The sequence below is a fragment of the Nesoenas mayeri genome (genome assembly GCF_963082525.1).
Source record: "Nesoenas mayeri genome assembly, chromosome: 20".
Lineage (NCBI taxonomy): Eukaryota > Metazoa > Chordata > Aves > Columbiformes > Columbidae > Nesoenas > Nesoenas mayeri.
This window is the reverse complement of record NC_137569.1, coordinates 4,764,763-4,781,374: the sequence shown is the minus strand read 5'-3', so window position 1 is coordinate 4,781,374 and position 16,612 is coordinate 4,764,763. Positions and strand designations below refer to the sequence as shown.

General features: G+C 63.4%; 2 protein-coding genes across 3 annotated transcripts in view; one reads left to right on the top strand and one right to left on the bottom strand.

The window, feature by feature from the left end:
* Positions 1-4,614: 4,614 nt before the first annotated feature.
* On the top strand, positions 4,615-7,321 carry HIC1 (HIC ZBTB transcriptional repressor 1; the record flags this gene model as incomplete). Its single annotated transcript, XM_080356884.1, has 2 exons — positions 4,615-4,666; positions 5,376-7,321. 2 exons carry the CDS (start codon positions 4,615-4,617, stop codon positions 7,319-7,321), a joined length of 1,998 nt encoding a protein of 665 aa, XP_080213010.1.
* Positions 7,322-9,137: 1,816 nt separating this feature from the next.
* Positions 9,138-16,612, bottom strand: part of SMG6 (SMG6 nonsense mediated mRNA decay factor) — a 107,987-nt gene continuing 100,512 nt past the window's right edge. For both annotated transcript variants that reach the window (XM_080357239.1, XM_080357240.1), the window contains exons 16-19: positions 16,307-16,460; positions 13,190-13,401; positions 12,856-12,937; positions 9,138-11,279 (exon numbers count right to left, since the gene is read on the bottom strand). In XM_080357239.1, coding sequence (XP_080213365.1) covers positions 11,149-11,279; positions 12,856-12,937; positions 13,190-13,401; positions 16,307-16,460 — 579 coding nt within the window. In that variant the 3' untranslated portion in view covers positions 9,138-11,148. The remainder of the gene's footprint in view (positions 11,280-12,855; positions 12,938-13,189; positions 13,402-16,306; positions 16,461-16,612) is intronic.

Genomic DNA, 16,612 nt, shown 5'->3' with positions numbered 1-16,612 from the left:
CAAATATCACCTGAAAGGGATGGGGACCCATCACATCAGCAAGCGTCACCCCACAAGGATAGGCTCTTCACCTGCCTGTCACCCTACTACTGTCCCCATCGCTCCACCAAGACTCACTCCACAAGAAAGGGGTCCCGTTGTCCCATGAAAAATCACCTCACAGGGATGGGTGTCTTCGTTTGACTGATAATTGCTGCACAAGGAAGGGGTTCCACTGCCCTGTGAAGCATCGCCTGAAAAGGAAGGGGTCCCATCACCCCACCAAGTGTCACCCCACAAGGAAGTGGTCCCATTGCTCCACAAAATGTCACTTAGCAGGGATGGGTGCCCTTGTTTGACTTGAGTGTCACCTCACAAGCAAAGGGTCCTACTGCCCCAGAAAGCATCACATCACAGAGAAGGGGTCTTGTTACCTCTCTCCCCAAGTATCACCCCACTGGAAGTGTTCCTCACCCAACCTGAGCATTGTCCCACAAGAAATGAGTCCCCCTGCCCCATGAAACATCACCTTGCAGGGATGGGTGCCCTGGTCTGGCTGAGCCTCACCCCACAGGGTGCCCTTGGGGCAAAGGAGGCGAATGGTGTCCTGGGCATCTTAGGAGAGACGTTGCCAGCAAGTGGAGGGAGGGGACCCTGCTCTGCTCTGCTCTGGGGAGGTCACTCCTGGAGTGCTGGGTCCAGTGCTGGGTCTCCCAGTACAAGAGAGACATGGAATATGCTGGAGAGTCCAGTGAAGACCCCTGAGAAGATTAAAGGATTGCGGAGCATCTTTCTTATGAGGAGAGGCTGACGGAGCTGGGACTGCTCAGCCTGGGGAAGGCTCAGGGGACTTATCAACGCATGTACGTACCTGGAGGGAGGGTGCAGAGCACAGAGCCAGGCTCAGCTTGGTGTCCAGGGGCAGCGGCACAGACTAAACCACACAGCTTCTCTCCAAACATTGCGAAACACTTTTCCAGTGTGAGGGAAGATACGGCACAGGCTGTCCAGGGAGGTGGTGGAGTCTTGGGCATATCCCAAAGCCACCTGGGCATGGTCCTGGGAAACCGGCTCTGGGTGGCCCTACTTTGAGCAGAGGGATGGCTGGTGGCCTCCTGAGGACCCTTCCAGCCTCAACCACTGTGTGATTCTGTCCCTCACACACCTGAGCATCCCCCAACAAGAAAGGGTCCCACTGCCCTGTGAAATATCACTTTGCAGGGATAGGTGCCCTGTCTGACCAAACATTGCCCTGCAAGAAAGGTTCCCCCCAGCCTCTAGCATGACCCCACAAAGAAGGGGTCCCATTGCTTCATCAAACATCACTCCACAGAGAAAAGCCCCCCCACCCACCATCATCCTCATCATCAACCCACAAGGAAGGAGTCCCCTTGCCCCCCAAGACAGCACATCAGCCGTGGGCTGTGCTGGAGGGAGCAATCACCCCAGTCTGGCCATTCTAGGGGCTGTGGTGCGTCAGGGGGGCTCTGCCCTTCCCACATCTCACAGTGATCTTCTCATGTTGGGGGGCACTGTGCACCCCAGGAGCAACCAGCAGGGTCCTGTGGCTGCCCCCAGCCTCTCTTTGCAGCAGGCAGGGCTCAGCACAGGCATCCCCACCGCCCTGCGTGGCTCCGGGAGCTGGCCAGGAGGTGGGCAGCACTGATCCATGCCCAGCCTGGTGCAGCTCAGCGCTGTCATGAGTTTCACGGCGTCAGCCCAGCACAGGCAGACAGGACGTGCATCCCCCTGCAAGCGCAGGGGCCGTGGCGGTGGGGCACGGGGGACTGCCGTACCCCGGCACCACAGGGAAAATGAAGTGCGAGCTGCCAGCGGGGGCTGCAGGCTCCTGGCGGTGCCGGATGCGGCCCGGCTGGCCAACGCGCCGTAATCGAAGACATGTGTGTGGGCTTTGGGGAGAGGCTGCGCTGGGAAACAGGGCCCTGTGGAGACCGGGGGGCTGTATCCTGTCCAAAAGCCCAGGTCCCACATGAAGCCAGGCATGCGAACGCGATCCAAACCACAGCTGGATTTGAACCGAATCTCCCAGCATCTGGGCTAATTTGCTGCAACTTTGATTGATCGTGGGGAGGGGGTACAGGCGGGAGACACTCCAGCTCAGACCTCCCAACAGAGCCAATGACTTAACCAGAGCTGGTTCCAATCTGCTCAGCACATTGAGGCGAAAATGCCCTTTTCCCTGCGCGCTCCCCTTCGCCGGTGCTGGCTCTGCCTGCGGCCCCGCAGCCTGGCTGTCCCCGTCCCTTGGGGCTGAGCATGTGCCACAGGTCCCAGGGGAAGTGCAGGCAGGTTTTGGGCTCTCTGGGTGCAGGATGCAGACGCAGAAGCCACATCAGCCCTTCTGGGGCTCACCTTAGCATCCCTCCAGAAGGTAGAGCAGGGCAGGAGGGGGATAATGAATCCAACCTCCCTCTACCTGTCTACCTGTCCCAGCACCCTGCAGGCATCGACTCATCCCTCTGAGAGGCTGAGAATGGGAGAGGAGCTGCCAAAGAGGGTGGAAAAGGTGAAGGTTTTTCCATTCCGCTCCCTCGGTCGCTGCCCCAAGGGCTCGGCGTCACTCAGCAGGTAGCTGGGGCAGCCCGGGGTCCCGGCCGGCCCCGGGGGAGGCAGCTGTCTGGGAGCCGCTCGCTGCCGTGATTTATACAGCACAGCCCCATAAATTACCAGGACGGAGCCCGCGGGAGCCATCGCTCACAGCGACGTCCAGAGCTCGCTGCCAGAACCTGAAACACTTCCAGCCGTTAATTGAAGAGGGAGGAAAAAAAAAAATAAGGGGGTGGGGGGGGAGTGGAAATTAGCGCCCGGGGAGTTGGGATTAAACCACGGCTCTGTAACGAGGAGTCGCCTGTGTCCGGCTCTCAGGATCCCGATGCTCCCTGTGGGCACAAGCCCAGGACGGGGAGGGGGGAGGAGGCTTTCTGAGCCGGTGCCTGGGATGTGCCCACTGCAGAGTCCCCACAGGCAGTGTCACCCTGTCCTGGTCCCCACGGGGGTGTCCCCGCAGTGAGCTGGGGCACCCTGGATCCAAAGGGAATCTGAGGAGGAGTTCCAGTTGAGTGATGCTGAGCTGGGCTGGTCACGACAACCAGTGACACGCACCATCCCTGCCAGCACCCAAATTCAGGACTGGCCAAAACCTGTCCAGGGGCTGGGGACGGTGGTTGGGACAGCACTGTGGGGGTCCCACAGTGATGACAAGTGCTCAGAGACCCCCACAGTGCTGTCCTAGTCACTGTCCCCAGCCCCTGGAACCCACACTGGCTCCCACTCATCAAGGGATCAGCGTTATGGGGTGAAAATCCACGAGCAGCCGGGTGGCCCCAGCTGGGAGGGATGGTCAACACCTGGGGTGCCCTGCTCAGGTTGAGGGTGCCATTGAGTTCCCCCCCCGGATTAGCGGCTGGCCCGGAGGTGCCCATCGCGACGCTTTGCTGTACAAGGAGGTTGTGCAAGAGGCCGTGAGAAATGAGAAGTGAAAGTGCGAAGCGAGAGGCGGCTCTCCCCGCGCCAACGGGGGGTCCCCAGGCTGCACCCCTGTCCCTGCAGCCTCTTTGGGGGCAGCTGGAGGGCTGAAGCGTGGGGAAACGTGGCGCTGTGTCCCCCTCACCTCCTCCTCCTCCCAAACCACCGCAAGCCCCTGGCCCACCCTGAGCCGCCGCTGCCGCACATCTGGGCGCCAGTGCTGTGCATCCCCCCCGCCTCGCCTTTCTGCCCTCCCTCACCGGCAACAAATTAGGGCAGGCTGCGTCCCCCCCAAAAAAACCCAACCTTTCTCCACATCACCTGCACTCATTTGGGTCCCCCCTAAGCACCGACAGCACCCACTCCACCGCCCCCACCCACTGGGTGTTGCTATCCCCACCCCCCCCCCCTTGTATCAGCACCTATCCCTCGGGTGGGGCAGCAGACACAGCAGGGCCCCCCCCAACTTTTATCCTCCCCCACCGCCCGCCCCGTCGGGTCCTACCGCGCACCTGCGCAGGGAGGAGCCGCCTCCGGTAACCGGGGGGGGCGTGGAGCGCACCGGAGCCGCTAGATGGCGCCCAGCGAACGGTACCGACGGGGGGGACATCAGCTTCTGCCCGGAGCCACCGAGGGGGGCCCGGAGCCCTCCGGGGCTCCGGGCCCCCCTCGGTGGCTCCGGGCAAAGGTTGATGTCCGAAGGATGGAGACCCTCGAGGGGACGGCGGGGTCGGGGCGTGAGGAGACCAGGAGCGGGGAAACGGAGTCCGGAGAAGGAGGAGGAGACCGGGATGGGGAGGGAGGGGAGAGAAGAGGGGCGGGGGGGGCCCGGCTTGTCGGTGCCCCGCCCGAGGATGGGAGGAGGAAAACCTCCCGCCGTCCCTTTAACAGCCAGCGGCGCTGCTCGGAGTTCAGGCCGGGGTCAGGGGGAGTTCGCAGCCCGGGTTTCACCTCCGAGCTGGCGGCGTCGGGAACCCCGAGGAACCGCTGCTGCTTCTTCCATCACCTTCTCCTCTTCCTCCTCCTCTTCTTCCTCCTCCCGTTCCGTAGGACCGGCCGGGAGCGCGGGGTATGGAGGAGCAGCAGCAGCAAAGGAGGAGGAGGGTGGAGGGGAACAGCAACCGGCGGCGGCCCCCCCGGGGCTGAGCCATGAGAGTTCACCGAGACCTCGGCTGGTTGGCGGAGGCCACCGGGCGCCCAGGTAAAGGGGAGAGGGGAACCCCCCCCAAAAAAATTTTAAAATAGGGAAAAGAAAACCAAACCCCCCAAAAAGCAGCTCCGCGGGCGCTTGGCTTTACCCACCTGGGCGGGGGGGACCGGCACCGGAGCGGAGGCGGGGAGGGGAGGTCCCGCTCCCCCCCACCCCTCGGCTGTCCCCCCGCTTACCTCGCAGAGGGGGGGAGAGGAAACGGGGGCGGGGGGCACCCGGGGGGGCACGGGCGGCCGCGTCCCGGGACCGGGGCGCATAAGAGCCGGGGCAGCGGCGCTGCGCAGGTAACGGCGGGCGGTGGCCCCGGGGGGGCGGGCGGACGAGCCAGGGGTACCGGCCCGGTTTCCACCGCCCCTCTTTTCCTCCGGCAGGTGGGCGCGGGGGTGCCGGGGCGCTGGCGGGGCCGGGGCGCGGCGCTGGCGGCGGCGGCGGGTGATGTCACTTTCTCCAAAAGCCTCCGGGGGTTTTCACCCCCCTCCCGCCCCCCCGGCCCGCCGAGAAGCGAGCCCCCATATAAGTGGTGGCACCGGCCAGGCGGCAGCGCAGAGCGGCCGGGACGCGGCAGCGTACGGGGCTGGGGGCTGAGCCCCGACCTCCCCACCACGCATGGGCTGAGCTCCCCGACGTAAGGGTCGAGCCCCCCACGCGTGGGCCGAGCGGCCGGGGCCGTTTGCGGCGCTGACGGGGCGGTGTGTTGCAGGGCGGCGGGCGAGGAGCGGGATGCTGGACGCCATGGAGGTGCCGAGCCACTCGCGGCAGCTGCTGCTGCAGCTGAACACGCAGCGCACCAAGGGCTTCCTGTGCGACGTGATCATCGTGGTGCAGAACGCGCTCTTCCGCGCACACAAGAACATCCTGGCGGCCAGCAGCGCCTACCTCAAGTCGCTGGTGGTGCACGACAACCTGCTCAACCTGGACCACGAGATGGTGAGCCCCGGCATCTTTCGGCTCATCCTCGACTTCATCTACACCGGCCGCCTGGCCGAGTGTGAGCCGGGCGGCGAGCAGAGCCTGGGCGCTGTGCTGGCCGCCGCCAGCTACCTCCAGATCCCCGGCTTGGTGGCCCTTTGCAAGAAGAAGCTGAAACGTAGTGGCAAGTACTGCCACCTGCGCGGGGGCTACGCGCCCTACAAACTGGGACGGGGACTGCGTGCCACCACGCCGGTCATCCAGGCCTGCTACTCGGGGACGCCGCGGCCCGTGGACCTGCCACCCGTCGAGCCGGCGGCACCGCTCAACACACAATGCGGGGAGCTGTACGCCTCAGCCGCGCAGGGAGCCCCGCTGCACCCCCATGGGCTCTGCCCCCCCGAACGCCACTGCTCACCGCCCTGCGGCCTCGACCTCTCCAAGAAGAGCCCCACCGGCCCCTCTGCCCAGCTCCTGCCCACCGACCGCCTGCTGCCCGGCGAGCCCCGCGAGCCCTCGCTGCCCCCGCGGCACGACAGCCCCCCGGTCAGCGCCGGCCTCTTGGCCAGTCACGCCGCCGCCTACAAGGACTCCCCGCCGGGCGGCGAGCCGGGGGGGCACCCCCATGCCCCCGACCCCTTTCGCAGCACGCCGCCCTGCGCCGAGCCCCCGCTGCCCCGCGCTGACGGACGCGAGCTGATGTACCGCTGGATGAAGCATGAGCCCCTGGGCCCCTACCTGGATGAGGGGGAGGCGGAGAAGGAGCTGGAGCGGGAGGAAAAGGCCGAGTCGCCGCCTGCGGCACCGCAGCCCCGCTACCCCAGCGTGGAGAGCAACGACCTGGAGCCTGATAACAGCACGAGCGAGGAGACGGGCAGCAGCGAGGGTCCCTCGCCCGGTGATGCGTTGGACCGCTACTGCAATCACCTGGGCTACGAGCCGGAGAGCCTGGGCGACAACCTGTACGTCTGCATCCCGTGCGGCAAGGGCTTCCCCAGCTCCGAGCAGCTCAACGCCCACGTGGAGGCCCACAACGAAGAGGAGCTCTATCACAAGGCTGCGGCCGAGCAGGCTGTGCCCTTCCTGGACAAGGGTGGCCCGGGGCTGGGTGACATCCTGCGGCCCTATCGCTGCTCCTCCTGCGACAAATCCTACAAGGACCCAGCCACGCTGCGGCAGCACGAGAAGACGCACTGGTTGACGCGCCCCTACCCCTGCACCATCTGCGGCAAGAAGTTCACGCAACGCGGCACCATGACCCGCCACATGCGCAGCCACCTCGGCCTCAAGCCCTTCGCCTGCGACGCCTGTGGGATGCGTTTCACCCGCCAGTACCGCCTGACCGAGCACATGCGCATCCATTCGGGCGAGAAGCCCTACGAGTGCCAGGTGTGCGGCGGGAAGTTCGCTCAGCAGCGCAACCTCATCAGCCACATGAAGATGCACGCGGCCGGCCCCGATGGCAAAGCCAAGCTGGACTTCCCCGACAGCGTCTACGCCATGGCCCGCCTCACTGCCGACCAGCTGGGGCTCAAGCAGGAGAAGGCGGCCGAGCTGCTCTCCCACACCTCGCACTTCCTCAGTGACCCCAAGGCCATGGAGAGCCTCTACCCACTGGCCAAGTTCACGGCCGAGCACCTGGGGCTGAGCCAGGACAAGGCGGCCGAGGTGCTGGTGCAGGCTCCACACCTCCACGCCGAGGCCGCCCGGACCATAGAGCGATACTCGCCCCCCTAGCGCCGGCCTGGCTGGGGGGTGTGGGGGCCGCTGGACTCCCCTCGCTGCCCCGTGTGGAGCTGGGGGGGGCGAGAGGCGGTGGGTGCTCGCCCCCCGGCGCTGCTGATGGCCCTGGAGAACTCGCTCGTAGCGGAAGGTCCCATGAGAGCTGCCCCGGGACGGCTGGACGACACATCCCGTGAAGAGCACCCCAGCCTGTCCAGGAGAAGCCGATAATTCAGGGACTGACCTCGTGGCGTGGCCCCCTCACTGCGGGGGGCTGCTGGGCCCCCAGCACCGGGCTGGGCGTGAAGCACAAGCTGTGAGGCCGGGCTGCGCCCCGAGGCTTTGGAGGACATGAGCCCGCTCCTTACCTCAGGGCTGACCCCGGCGGGGGGAAGCCCTCGGCACCGCCAGCATCGCCACGGCCCCACGCTGGGACCCGCCGGTGCTCGGCTCTGCCGCGATGGGACCGGACTGTGCCGCCCCGACCACCGCGGGCCCGTGAGTACGTTCGTCTGCCGTGGCCGGAGCGACGGCTCCGAGCTGCCGTCCAAGCGGGAGCGGCGAGCGCGGCCATGCCGGGTTGGGGGGGTGGGTGCTCTGGCCAAACACCCTCCTGGGGCCGTGCTGGGAGCTCAGGACAGACTGACAGAGGGGGCCGGAGGGTCTGAGCAGCAGGCGCAGGGCAAGGGGACGGCGGCTGGGTCCAGGCTGGGGAATCACGATGCTCCTCGCCCCGGAGCAAGCACTGACCCCCGGGCTGAACCCCGTGGCTTGGCCCCCGGCACCCCATATTTTTGGGAGCTGGGGCAGGGCCTGTCACAGACTGAGCCCCTGGGCCCTGCTCCAGCAGGCACCTCGCCATCAGGGATGCCCGGGGGGGCCCTGGGGGGGCCCCAAGGACCCGGTGGCTTCACCCTCAGGCAGCCACTCGCCTTGACGATTTTTGTTTTGATTTTTATTTTTTTTTGCCAAAGATGCCCGTCCCCAGCGCGGCCAGGCCGGGCCGGGGCGGTCGTGACAAAGACAAAGCGGTCAGGTTTGTCAGCTACAGGGGGTGGGCAGGGGCTGCGGGAGGGGGGTCAGAGCTGAGGGCGACACGGGGCTGTCCCAGGCTGGGCTGTGGTGACCCAGGGCCAAACCCCACTCTGGGGCACCCCCTGCCACCACTGTCACCCCCTCTCCTGCTTTCTGCTTGGTGTGGTGAACCTCCCCCGGCCTGGACCCCCCCAGCCCGTGCCCTGACCCCTCCACCTGGGGCTAATGTGAAGCTTCTCCCCTCCGCGTCCCCACCTCTCCTTTGCACATGAGGCCCTGGGGTGGCCAGCAGCAGTGACTGTCCCCAGCCTCGCAGCCACCGTGCCTTAGCCTGAGCTGGGGGAGTCCCCTTCGCCCCCCCGGGCACCCCAGGGCTGGCAGGGTCCCTCTGGAGCTGCCGTGGGGCAAGCGGCAGCGGCAGCACCCAAAGCACAGCTGGCAGTGCCCAGCAGGGCCACCGGCCCCCCTGTATCACGTCCGATTTGTACACGGGCTCCTCGCCCTTTATTTTTTTTCTATAGTCGAAACCGAACGAGCAATAAAGTGACATTAACACATGTGGCTTCACATCCTTCTCTGGGTGGGTCGGGGCGGTTGGAGGGGAGCTGGGGGGCTTTGCTGTGCAACTGGTTTGCCTGGAGCCCCCCCGGCTCAGGGGGAAGCAGCAGCTGCAGGTGGGACGTAGTCCACGCCGTCCTTGCAAACACAAACGCGTCCCGCTGCTGTCCCTCCCCTAGCCCCCTACACCCCAACCTCGACAGCAACTCACCCGCCGACAGCAAAGGAAACAACACCCTGCACAGACAAGTGTTTAATACTAAAAATTATTAAAACCATCTTAACAAAATAGCCCGAACGCGGCTGCTTCCCCAGACACAGGCTCCCTGCGGGGGCACGGGGCAGCAGCCTGGCACGGATGGCCCCAGGCTCGGGAACTCAAACCCGCGAGCCCCCTGCTCTGCTCATCCTTGTGCCAGCCAGCCTGGTGGCAGCAACCTGTCCCATGGCACAGTGTCCCGCAGAGCTGGTGGGACCCCAGGAAGGGCCTTGCAAAGCAGCCCTGGGGCAGCTCTGTTCGAAAACAAAACCATTTAAACACACCCGGCATGGAGGAGAAGGCAAAGTCTGTGGGCACCGAACCAGGGTGTGGGTGCTGTGTGTGCCGTGGTGACGTCTCCCTGCGCCTCGCACGGCGTGTGCACCACAAAGTCTCTGTCCAACAGGCTCTGCCCCGCAGCACAGACCCTCCTGCATGCTGCCGAGCTCGGGGTGTTCATCTGGCACAGGTTCACGAGCACAAACCTCCTTGTCTTTGCCGCTGTGTCATGCAGCCCCCATGGGCGCTGCCAAGTCTCCGAGCCCGGCGGTGGCCGTCGCTGTGAGGCCGGGCAGCTGGCGCAGGGGTAACGCTGGGCTTCCTGACGCACACACCGGGTCCCAGCCGCCCACGCAGGAAAGGAAAACGCTGGGCTCCGTCCTACCGCTTCCTCCGCCACCTTTGACGCTTCCCTCCCACGGCTGCGGCACCCCAGCGGGGACCGGGGATGGCAGCGGGGTCACCCCCACCCTATGCTTGTGGGACTGGGACTTGACAGAGCTCCAGGGGCTCTGGTTTGGGGGTTAATGCTCCCTCTTAAGCTTCTGTATCTGGTGCGCTAACTGGGCTGAGGAAAGGGGGGACTTGGCGGTGGGACAACGTGGTGTGGAAGGGGCTCAGCGATGCCCTGATCCTGCACTGGCTCCTGGTGCCGAGGCAGCGGGGTCTCTTCGCAGCTCCCTCCACATGGATGGGGCAACTCAAGAGGGGACCCTCCCAGCTGGGCAAGCAGCAGGGATTGCCTGGGCTCTCTGCAGCCCTGTTCAGCCCTGCAGCCACGGGCAGAAGCTGAATCTCACACGCAAGAGGAGCCCGTGGCGATGTGAGGACACACCGGACCTGTGGGACAGCTGGTTGTGGGGTTCTGGGGATTCAGAGGATTTTGTTAGCTGCGTGCTGAGTCTTAGGTTGAAAATGTGCCTAAAGGTAGCAGAGTGGGACTCAGGGATTTGCGGGAGGAGGGAAGGGGCAGGTAATGGCTGGGGGTGGGCAGGGGAGCAGAACAGAAAGCAGCTGTGGGGGGAACTGGGGGTGTTCAAAGCCTCCCCTCAGCAAAGCAGGCAGGACACACACCTGAAAACTAACCTCTACTGAAATCTGAAGTGAAACTCAACAAGCAAACCCTGCACCTGAGAGAGGACAAGCTCCTCTGCAAGCAGCACCCCCGGCGTGGGGGGCGCACAGGGTGGGGAAGGGAACAGGCTGGGGCAGGAGAGAACCTGCCCCTGAAGTCCATGGCCTCTCTGAGGGGCACAACATAGACTAAGCAATCCCAAAGTCTGCGCTGGCGTGTCCCCATCTCTGCCCTACGCAGCTACAAACCCAAAGAGCCACCAACTCGTGACTCGAGCTCTCTGCAACCAAGCAAACCAAGCAAACGGCTGGTGATCCAGCAAGGGCTCACCCCAAAGCTTCCATCGCCAGCGGGGCTCGCCTGCTCCGCTCTGGCGCTGCCCCAAAGCTGGTGGGACCCTCAACGGCCCAACCTCCGCGTGAACCATCCACAGCAATGACCTTCCCAGCTGGTCTGCCCTCGGGGTGGGGGGCCCTTCGCAGCACGGCCATTCTGGGGTGGGTTGAAGACGTGGCGTTTATTGTTCATGGTGGGCTGGACGGTGGTGGCGGCGCATGGCGAGGGCTGCTGGAGCCGGTCTCCCACCGTAAGAAGCTGCGTGACTCGCTCAGGGGCTGTCAGCCCCGCTCGGCCCCCTCAGCCCTCCTGGGCCCACTTGAGGAAGGTGGGGATGTCCCGCACCGGCACGTTGCGGGTCAACGCTTTGACTCGTAGATTCCGGTCATCCGTCAGCAAAACCACTTCCCTGAGCAAACGGATGGGATCATCTGCAACGAGAGGGACAATGGCGTGAAGCTCAGACCTCCCCGCTCTGCCGTGGCCCTTGCATCCATCCCATGCCGTGCTGTCCCCACTCTGCACCCCGGGCATGGCAGGGCCACCCAGCAGCGCTCCCCACTCCCTGCCAAGGCTTCCCGGCACAGCTTGGAGACAACACTTCATCTCGAGGGCTGCATTCTCCCCGCCGTGCGCTGGCCGGGGGATGATTTGTGATCTCTGCCCGCGGCCCCGCGCTGCCCGCAGGGGCTGGGGTGCTGTGCCGCGGGCAGGGAAGAGGAGGTTCCTCTGCCTGATCCAGGCCAGGAAGACAGTCCACGACCCTGGCTCCAGCAGGAAGCTGGTGCTATTATTCTGGTGATCTCATTATAAGATCTTAAAACCAACCCTTATTTTTTAAGAAGCTTTTTTTGGAGTCCGCCACTGACAATCGAGGCGTTTCTGGCTGGGGCTCAGACAGCCAGAGAGAGTTGAAGCCTGAGAAAGAACCGAAGGGATCTTGCCCCCAGATGGATAAGCTGCCCCGCACGCAACGTGCCGGGCTGGGATGTGGGAGCCACGCTTACGTGTGTGCGAAGTAGGGGAAGCATATGGGGTATGTGTAAGCAGCTGGGTCCTGTGACCAGAGAACTGTTCCTATGAGCACAGGAAACACAGTGCCTCCAAGCCAGGACGGGAATGGAAAAAACAGAGTTTATGGGAGCCCAACATGGGCCCAGATTGGCTGCGCGGGGAGCGGCAGGACGAGGGGAAGGGGCGGGTGGCCAGGAACGCGGGCTATGGTCACAGTGCTGGGGATGAGGATGGTGGGACGAACACCCCGGCCAGCCCATGCTGGGAGGAAGAGGAGCGGGGGCTCGGTCAGAGGGCCGAAGGCTGCTGAAAGCGGGATCGGGAGGTTTTGTGCGGACACTTTAAGAAATGTGTAACAATAAACATCCTCTGCTCCGCGCCGGTGACGCGCCTCCTTGTTACAAACCAGAGGCTGTCAGCTTGTCAGGCCCCATTCCCCATAATCCACATGATTTCAAAATTCAGCATCATTTGCACATAAACATTTGGTGACGGTTTCTCTGTGGATCTGACAAGTTAAGCTGCTAAGAATTCGCACTGACAAATGTGGGTTGATTTCTTGGGCAGCTGCTGATGAGATTCCCATCCCCACTGCCCTGGCAACAGCCCGGGGACTGTCTGGTCCCAGCACACGCGGCCAATGCCAACCGAGCCTTGGGAGGGAAAAGGGCCCTGGACAGGAGGGACCAGGGCTCGTGGGGAGGAGGCTCTTTCTGGCCCTTTGTCACCGCTGCTGGCACCACAAAAGGGCTCTGTGGACATTCACGGTGGGCTTCTCACAGGTTAGGGCATCCCCAGAGTGTGGTGAGGTGCACATTTGGCAAAGTGGTGGGAGGGCCACAGCCTGGGGCTGGCTGGAGGCAGGAGGTGGCACTTGGGTGTCGAAAGAGGCAAAATGTGTGAGAGATCGGCTCCAGGGGCCGTGAAAGAGAAATGAGAAGAGTCTGTGGAATGCAACAGAGAAGAGACAAAGAGGAGGTGAGGACTTTCTACCTTTGTTGGCGGGCATGAAATCCTTGGCCTTGTCATTGCAATAGTGGAGGCAGCAGGACAGAATCAGGTCATCATTGTTGCCCTGGAAGAAAAGGGCAACGTTACCCTTGGCAGGAGAAGACCGACAACCCTGCCGTTCCCCGACTTCTGTGCTGCCTTGTGACACCGTGCTGCAGCTCAGGTGCTGCAAAGGTGGGGACAGAGCTCCCCCCTGCCCAGAGCTCACGGACCCCAGGGTCCCTGGTTTCCCCCAAGGAGGTGGTGACAAAGACCCTCCAGCCCTTGGCATTGCTGCCTCCACATCCTGTCCTCCTGGGCTGGGAGTGTCCCTCACCTGCTGGCCCGTGGTGTCTTCGCTGCGGAAGGAGATGGACTCCAGCTCGTTGCCTCGGCTGGTCAGAGCCCTCAAGCAGTTGTCTCGGCTCTCGAATCGCTCTTCCAGGAACTCGATGGACTTCCTGGCTCTCTCCTGCACTTGGCGGGCATAACCTGCGGCGCGGTGCTCCATCTCTGGGCCCTTGGCCAGGCCATCCAGCTCGTTTATCACTTCAAACAGGAAGAGGAGGTACAGTTACTGTGGGACAAGGTGCTCCCGTGACCGCTGCTGGAGCATGCAAGTTGCCAAGGCCTCAGGGCCGGGGCACTGGGAGCTGGCTCAGGAAATCTGGGTTCAGCTGCCGCAGTGTCCCTGTGCTCCCGGACTTGGCCGTGGCTCTGGAAAAGCTTTGCTGCCTTCCACCCCCGTGGGTCACCTGGCTCAGCCCCGAGAGCACAGGCACCTCAGCCCTGCGGGTAATGCTCCCTACGGGCACCTCGCTCTGCTCTGCAAGACAGTGGGACCACGGCTGTGCCCCCCTCCCCACGCTCCTGCCTCACACCCGATGACACCTCTGTGTGTGCCCGAGGGTGACAGAAAACCAGTCTCCTGTAGCTGCTCCTCTGCCTCTGGGCACAGCGATGGCCGGCAGCACCGCGCCTCCTGCCCCGCATCGCGCCTCTCCGCTCCCCATGCTGACGGTCAGACACAAAAAGCTGCTGCCCTCCTGCCACAGGGTCACGCGTGGGAGCAGGCAGTTCCCACTCTGGCGCCGTTTCCCACACATGTCCTGGCCCCGTTTTCCCACCTGGAGCCGCCGTCCCAGGCTCCCGGCAGGGGACACATGCTCTCCAACACCTCACCCATCTGGGTTCGCACATCTGTCCTGACACATGCTGATGAAGATGAGCCTGGGATTAGGCAGATTCCCAGCCTGTTCGCCTTACCTAAAGCCCACCAAGCCTCAGAGCCTCCCATAGTGCTGCCAAGCCACCAGGAACCCACTCCAGCCCCCTGAGCCCAGCAGAAGCCCAGGGGACCCCAGCAGAGGGACCCACCCTCCAGCTGCTGGAGGAGCCGCTCCATCACACAACGAGCACACTGGTGCCAGCGAGGTTCTGCCCAGGAGGCCATCAGTGAGGCCTGGGCACACGAGCGTGCAGCCAGATACGCGCACCGGCGTCCTAGCCCGTGATCGCGCACCGGGCTGCGTGTGCGCGGGGCCGGGCGGGCGAGAGAGCTGGTGTGCACGTGTGTGTGTGAGGGAGCCTCTGTGCGCACAGCGTGTGTTTTAGCCATGGCTTCATTTCTGAAGATTGTTTCCGAGCCTGGAGCCAAGTCCTGAGTTCAAGTGGGAACTATGCATTCCTTGGGGGTTCGGGGAGAGAGCTCGGGGTCTGAGGCCTCTCCCCAGTGCTGTGAATCACTGCCCGGGGAGCCTGCGTGATCGCTCTGTTCCATGGTGAGACTGGCACTCACTGTCTGGGTATTCAAATTAAAGCTGCATGGAGCTGCTTCACTCTTTGCCAGCCGGCAACTCTTCTTGCTACCGACCTGATGCTGCCATTTCCACACAATGCACGGCTGAGCCCGGGGTGGGGGGGAGCCGTGCAAGAACGGAACATCAAACAGGAAAAGCTGGTATTCCCTCCCGAAATCCGCCTTCCTGCTTCCAAGCTAAACAGGCTTCAAAGGGGAGGCTTGTTTGTGCTTCTGCACCAGGCCTGGTTTCTCCACGGCGGGGTCAGCCTCAAGGAGCACGGAGCAGGTTAAAGAGCAAGAGAAACAAACCCAACGCGAAGCCGGAGGCTTAACCCCTTGATGCATCCCTGGGAAGAGCGGGGAGGAGCGCCCCGTGCCAGGGGAAGGGCATCGCATGGATCTCCAGTCCGGTGATGGGGTACGGCACCACAGCTCACACAGGGGACGGGTTCCTCCTGACCACGCCTGGGTTTCAGCACTGACGGCTTTGCTGGGGGACACGAGGGAATTTGACCAACAGCTGGTGTGGACAAGGGAGTCGCTGGCTTCAGAGTGCTCCAGCAGCAGCAGGGGAGGTTCATGTAGGTAGTGGGAGATGAGATGATACTCTGTCCACCCCATGATGGGATGTGCAGGGAGGCAGCAGAACAGTGGAACTTGCCCCAGAAACCCCTCCTGATCAGGCTGCTCACCCCACAGGGACGGGCAGCAGCTGGATGCTGGCTCTGGGGCCGGCAGAGCTGTCTGCTGGACACCAGGAATTGAGAAGAAAGCCTCATAAAGGCTTGGAGGGCAGGTAACCCTGCTTGCCAAAGGCCAGGAGGTTGGCACGAGGGCATGTATCGTTGCCTGGATGCTGGAGATGCTCACAGGACAGACCTGCCCCCAGCATCCTGGGGCTGCGGCTGGGACAGGGTGGCCTGTGGATTCTGCAAAACTCAGCCCTGCTCCTGCCCCGGCCTCTCCTGCTGTCCCCAGGGATCCTCAGGATGCCAGGCTGGCACCGGGATGTGCTGGAGTGACACTGGCCGGAGAAACGCTACCTCCAGCCCGGAGCGCGATCAAACAATCAGAGCAAAGGCATCTACCCAAATCCTCCCGCCACCCTGGGAGACCACCCAGCAGCACAGCCGTTATCTGCCAGGGTGAGTGTTTACCAATAACGGGAACCAGCTTGCTGTTTTACTGCGAGCTTTATAAGGATAAAATGAAGGGCTGGGCTTGAGCAGCTCTGAGACACTGGGACACAGACCGGCCATTTGCTCCGGCTGCCTAAGCCCCAGCTCAGCTGGGATAAGCTATCTGCTCTGATTGTTTAACAATTCCTCCTCCTCGCTCCCTCCAAAATTCCCTCCAAATCCTGTTTAACACCCATCTGCCTCTCCCAGCCCCTGGCACCCCTAAATGCACCAGTAGGAGTTTGCTGAGTGCCACGGGCAGGAAGGGAGAAGGGTGACATGGGATGAAGGAACCGCATCCACAGCTGGGATGAGATGGGACAGGACAGACACCAGCCCCATGGCACGAGCCGACCAGCTGCAGACCACACAGGCACTGTGGACACGTGGGGCACGGAGAGAGGGAGCTGGCACGGGGGGACAACCCGTGCCAGGGAAAGGGGGAAGCCCCTGCCATAGCGCTGGCCCTACTCACCGATCAGGGGCACCACCAGGATGAATTTCCTGCAGTCCAGCAGCGTCCGCAAACCGCTGAGGTGGTCGATGAAACCATTAGTGTCTGGGACCAGGAAGACAGGTCTGATCTCCAGCTCCATCTGCCTCATTTGACTCTGGTCTTTCAGCACGGCCTGGAGGAGAAGGACACATGATGAGTAAGTGGGACGTCAACCCTACAACCTGTGGACCCTGAGAGCAGAAGATAAGCCTGGCTTATCTTATCCAGGCAGGCATGTGTCCCACAGCGAGGGCATCGGGTGAAGAAGACCCGCAGGAGGCTGCA